The sequence below is a fragment of the Suricata suricatta genome, chromosome 3, assembly GCF_006229205.1.
Source record: "Suricata suricatta isolate VVHF042 chromosome 3, meerkat_22Aug2017_6uvM2_HiC, whole genome shotgun sequence".
In the NCBI taxonomy this organism is placed as follows: Eukaryota; Metazoa; Chordata; class Mammalia; order Carnivora; family Herpestidae; genus Suricata; species Suricata suricatta.
In genome coordinates, this window is record NC_043702.1 from 173,779,321 (window position 1) to 173,785,234 (window position 5,914).

The 5,914-nt window shown below is 59.7% G+C and overlaps 1 protein-coding gene across 1 annotated transcript in view; it reads left to right on the forward strand.

Annotated features, from left to right (window-relative positions):
- The first annotated feature begins 5,511 nt into the window (after window positions 1-5,511).
- The window catches only part of NES (nestin), an 8,658-nt gene continuing 8,255 nt past the window's right edge, over window positions 5,512-5,914 (forward strand). Inside the window, exon 1 of the mRNA XM_029933447.1 lies at window positions 5,512-5,904. Within this exon, the coding sequence (XP_029789307.1) occupies window positions 5,635-5,904 (270 nt within the window). The 5' untranslated portion in view covers window positions 5,512-5,634. The remainder of the gene's footprint in view (window positions 5,905-5,914) is intronic.

Here is a 5,914-nt window from a genome sequence, read left to right on the forward strand (position 1 = left end):
ACCCAGCCCGCACCCCTAGCCCGTGTCCCCAGCCCGTGCCCCCAGCCCCCAACCCCAGCCTGTGCCCTCAGCCGGCCGGAGCGCAGCCCCAGTCGGGTCCAGCTCTCCTGCTCTTCTCTGCTTCTCCCAAAGCTGGGCGCGCCGGTGGCGGTGGGAGAGCAAGACTCAACTTTAACCAAGGGACAGGGGCTTGAGTCTCAAGTTGGTCACCCCCTGGCTCCATGTGGCCTACGGCGGTCCCCGAGGAAGATGACGGGATGAGACCTCCCTGCCAGGTCCCCTCTGACTCCTCCTCCGACCACCCCCGCTAGCTTTGTTCCGGGACAGAGAGTCGTCGTGCAGCCTAAGGCTGGACTCTGCGCTAAGGTTCTGACTGGGTGCCCCTGGGTAGGTTACTTAACCTCTCTGAGTGGTTTCCTGCAGCGGAAACCCCGGACGAGGACGATAGTTATCACCGGCTTTCGGGTTTAGAAATCGGCTCCCCGGCGACGCCGCGCTTCTTGAGGCAGCAGCGGCCCCTGGTGGCGCAGGTCTGCGCGGAGCCCGCCGCGGGGGCGCCGCCCCTCTGCGCGCGGACGGGGCCGACAGGGACGGGAGGGAACAGCTGTGCCCCCACCCCCTCTCCCCGAACTGCTCCGCCCGCCCTGCAGGTCTCCCCAGGCCGCAGGCCCCTCCATCCCCACCTGTCACTCCTCCTGGAACTGACATTCCAAGTATTCCCACGTCTGTCCCTTCCTCTGCACCCCTGTCCTCCCCACTCATCACATCCAACCTTGGTGGTGGCCACGGCCTCCTGACTGGCCTTTCTCTCTCCCCGCACCCCGCCCCGCCGCGACCCTCCTCGGTGATCTCCCTAAAACGCAGATCTGGCCAGATTACCCTTGGGGCACTTAACACCCTCTCCATGCCTTGAGGGCAAAGGCCCGATTTAACCAAACCGCCTTGTCCTTTGCCCGCCTGTCTCTGTGGCCAGGATGCATGTCCTCCAATAGGTCCAGACTCCCCCGGGAGGGGCTCCATCCTGGTTCTCTCCTTTCCAATATTTATTTAGGGCACAGGGTGCTCCTGGCATTCAATATGTGCTTCATAAGTGTTGTTTTAATAAGTAACACCAAGACCCAGAGAGGCACACTGACTCGCCCAAGTTGTCCAAAGGGACGGGGCTCTTTGTTCAGTGCTTTTCGAGTCCTACCCGCTGTCCCTCAGCCGCCTTGCCAGGCTGGAGTCTGGGAAGGCTGGTGCCCTCCTGCGGAGGAGACAGCCAGGGCAGCCCCTCCGCCCTCGGGCTGGGAAAGGAGTGGGGACAGGAGAGAAGAGGAGGGGCCAGCTTGGGGATAGATGCCCCGGCTTCTGCACCATGAGGCGAAGAAGGTGGGAGGTAAGAAAAATGAGGTCATCTGAGGCCTCCTTGACCACCTCCATAACACCGTGTCCCGTGTCCCGCAAGGGCAATCTAGCAGACCCCTGCCGAGCCTCTCTCTCCTCTGCAGGAGGCGGGAAACGGGCTGAGGGCCACTCACCCCTGCTGTGGTCAGCCTCCCTCAGGCAGGCACCTCCTCTGAGGTGGGGGCTGCTTTCACAGAGTCCTCTGCACACAAAACCTCCCCTGTCCCTCCCTGTGGCCCCCTCTGTTCCCTGCCATCCCTCTCCAGTCTGTCCCTTATTCAGTGAGGCCCAGAGGGCAGATGAGCAAGCCCTGTCCCAGGAGACCCCCACCCATGAGGAGCTGTCCCCTTGGGGGCCCAAACCCACTCACCTTGGTGAGCATCACTCTTCTCTGAGCAGAGGACCGGAAGCCGAGGGCTGGCCTTCACCCCAGGGCGTCTGCACGCAGGCTCCTCCAACTCTGGCTGCCTTCACCCATGTAGACAAGGCACACAGTCTTTCTGGGCGGCTCTGGAAGAGCTTTTCAGGGTGTGTGCGGTGCTCAGAGGCTAAGAGGCTGTCGCTTTTCGCTTTGGAGCTCAGCTGGGACATGACTAGATTCAGAAAGTCTTCATCAAACATTCCTCCAAGTTCTCTTGCCGTTCAATCTTCTTTCTCTGGGATCAATTCGAGCCTATCAAGGTCCCTCTTAAAATACAGTATCGGGGCGCCTGCGTGGTTCAGTCAGTTAAGCCTCCGACTTTGGCTCAGGTCATGGTCTCACGTTCGTGGGTTCAAGCCCCATGTGGGGCTCTATGCAGACAGCTTAGAGCCTGGAACCTGCTTCGGATTCTGTGTCTCCCTCTCTCTCTGCCCCTCCCCGCTCATGCTCTGTCACTCTCTGTCTCAAAAATAAAATAAAACATTAAAAAACATTTTTTAAATACAGTATCCAGAGGTAGCTCAGTCAGTTGAGTGTCCGACTTCGGCTCAGGTCATGATGTCACGGGTTATGAGTTTGAGCCCCATGTCAGGCTTTCTGCTGTCCTTGTGGAGCCCGCTTGGATCTCCTGTCCCCCCCCCTACACCTCCCCTGCTTGTGCTCTCTCCCCCAAATAAATAAACATTTACAAATAAAATAAAATACAGGGGGGCGCCTGGGTGGCTCAGTCGCTTATGTGGCTGACTTCGGCTCAGGTCATGATCTTGCAGTTTGTGGGTTCGAGCCCCGTGTTGGGCTCTGCGCTGACAGCTCAGAGCCTGGAGCCTGTGTCAGATTCTGTTTTCCCGTCTCTCTGTCTTCCTCCCTCTTCATGTGTTTCTCCCATGCTCATGCTCTGTCTCTCAATAATAAATAAACATAAAAAAAATTTAAAATAAAATAAAATGCCATACCCAGAACTATACTCCAGGTGTGGGGGGCCCTGGGGGGTGTCAGCACCTCTGACCCGGACACCTCGCCTCCATCACTCGCTTGTGTAGGCAGCCAGCTTGCAGTGCTGGATCATGGCAAGCTGTGGGCTGCTAAAACCTTCAGGCTGTCTTCACGCACACACTCTACTCCTTACTGTTCCTTTTATAATTTTTTTATGTTTTATTTATCTTATAACTGAGAGAGAGAGAGAGGCTGCGCGAGCACTGGAGCAGCGGGAAGGGCAGAGACACGAGGCAGAATGGAAGCAGCCCCAGGCCACCGGCTGTCAGCACAGAGCCCGACGCGGGGCTTGAATTCACAAGCTGTGAGCTCATGACCTGAGCCAAAGTCAGACGCTCAACCGACTGAGCCCCCCAGGCGCCCTCCCCCCTTACAGTTCCTTCCTTATGCTGTTGACTTAGAAACCAAAAAATAGAATTTTACATTTATCCCTATGAAATGTCACCTGGCTCACTTTTTTCTATTCTGTCAAAACCTTCCAGTTCTTGCATAATCTGTAGATTTGACAAACACAGCTTCTACGCTCTCATCTGGTCTTTAACAAAAATGTGTGACAGTCAAGACCAAGGACAGAGCTCTGAGTGGAGGCCCACGGAGACGTCCCCAGCTTTCTGACGTCTCTGGAGACGGCCACTGAACTGTGTGTCTACCGCCCCCCCCCCCCCGTGGTACCCTGTGGCCCACGTGTCCTGGGCCCAGGGATGGAGGAAGTGCAGCTGAAGGCCTCTCAAAAATCTGGGTAATCGGATGCAACCCCATGGGGGCTGCAGGAGGCCGTGCGGCTCTCCTTGTGCCCACTGAGGGCCTGCTGGCCTCCACGAAGGGCCTTCTGGTCCTCAGCTTAGCCTTGCCTCGGGTACCAGTTATCTGTCTGGAATCTGCTGAGCACTGAGGCAGCTCCTCTAGCTGTGCGTGCTGCAGCCCACCTCTCCTGCCTTAGGAAAATCAGTACCACACTCCTTCTCCAGCATTCTAGAGCACGTCCGCTCCCCACGATCCCCAAACTCACCCAGATTGTTCCTGGGAGAGTTTGCTCCAGTGCAATGGCTTTCATGGAGATGGTCTTCCAAGACCTCCCCATCTTCAGAACAAACTTATGGCAATGGCTACACAGTGACCGCCTTTACCAACCAGGTAAACTGAGGGTCACTTAGAGAAGTTACGGACGTGCCCAAGGTCCTTTAGCCAGAAAGTACCCCGGCGCTCTCTGCATGAGACACAGTGCCGGATGTCTCCCCTGTGGGTGACCCTGCCGGGGGGGGGTGTCCACCCCAGTGCCACCCCGTCCCTCCAGGGAGCCCCATCCGGGACCCCAGGGAATCACGAGTATGCTGCATCTCTCTCCCCACAGCCAGGATCTGAAAGGGGACAGACCGAGAGTTAGGTCTGCTGGACACAGCTCCTGGGACCCCCATCGCAAGCGAGGCAGCCCGCTCTGCGAGGTCATGTGAGGATGGAGAAGCCCGGCCTCGGTGCCTCTATCCCACACCCCTCCCGGGGCTCCATTCCACTTATTGGGAGTGAATTCCAAAGCCCGGTTGGCTGGGGACAGGGGTGGGGGTATTGGTGGGATGGTCTTCTGGTCACTGACCCTGTTCTTCCCCCCACCCAGAACCCTCTGCATTCTCTGTGCTCCCCCCGCCTCCTCCAGGGCTGGGGCGGGGTGTTGACATTGCAGGTGCTCAGTTCATACTTCGTGGCCTAAGCTGGATTCACATGAGCAGACATTCCTTCCCCAAAGATTCTGGAGTCTCCCCCTTTTGGCCCTGCCTCTCCTTTACTGCACATCTTATCTGTCCCTCACCACCCAGCTCCAGGGCGCCCCCCCTCAAGGCCAGCCCACCTGCTCCCACCCCCGGGAGCTCTCCGCTTCCAGAACTGCAGAACCCTCAAAGGGATGTTTTGAAGATTCAAAGAGTGTCCGTAACATGTTAGAACATGATCTGGCACCTTACAAAGGCTCAGGAAATTGGGGCTAGTTGTGATAAAGAGGGGCCTCTTCCAGACCTGACCTGTTCGCCACCAGGGGGCACACTCTGCACAGAAACCCCCTGATCTCGAGCGCAAGATGGGGCGCCTGGCCCGGAGTACGGGATCGGGGTGGCGGGGGGGGGGGCTTCCGTCCACCTGAAAAGTGGGTCTGCGGACCTCGGGTTCCCCGGAAGAGCGGTAGGAAGGCCGGAGGTGAGTAACGGGGCGCGCACCCTTTCGCCAGACCTCTCCGTTTCCCGGGGTGTGCGCAAGTGCCGGGCAGTGTCCCTCTGTCTTCTGTCTGCATTTCAGGAGGGTGAGCACTTGCTATCTGCAAAACAGAGACACGTCCGGCAGCCCCTTGAGGCTTCCATCACTCCCCCCAATGTATGGATGAAGAAACCGAGCCTCAGAGGAGCGCACGACGCGGTACCCCTCCCGAGACGCGCCCCGCCGCCGCCCGGGCCCCCGGGCCTCTCTTCCACAGTCCCAGTTCTGTTTTTCTGGGAGCCGTGACCCTTGCTCACGGCCCTCGGAAGGCCACTAAGGGCTCGGACTCCCCAGGCCGGCTGTTTCCTGGGCTCCGGCACGGCGGGGCGGGGCGCCGGGGCTCGGGCCGCCCCGCTTCCCGAACTCCAGGGGTTAACGCCCGGGTCCCGCCCCTTTTCCCGCCAGCCTGGCGGGAGTATGAATAGCCTCGTTCCCACCGCCGACGTTCAGTCGCTCGGCTGCTCCTCGCCCCGCCCCGTCATTGTCCCCGTCTCCTTTTCCCTCCCGTCCGTCCTAAGCGCTTTTGAGAGTTGCTGCCTTCCCCCGCTGCCCCGCGTCTCTCCGCCTTCAGTGGGGCCAGCCTCGCGAGCAAGATGGAGGGCTGCCTGGGGGAGGAATCTTTTCAGATGTGGGAGCTCAACCGGCGCCTGGAGGCCTACTTGGCGCGGGTCAAGGCGCTAGAGGAGCAGAACGAGCTGCTCGGCGCGGAGCTCGGGGGCCTCCGGGCGCAGACAGGGGACGCCTCGTGGCGGGCCCGTGCCGACGACGAGCTGGCGGCCCTGCGGGCCCTCGTCGACCAGCGCTGGCGCGAGAAGCACGCGGCCGAGGTGGCGCGCGACAACCTGGCGGAAGAGGCGGAGGGCGTGGCGGCCC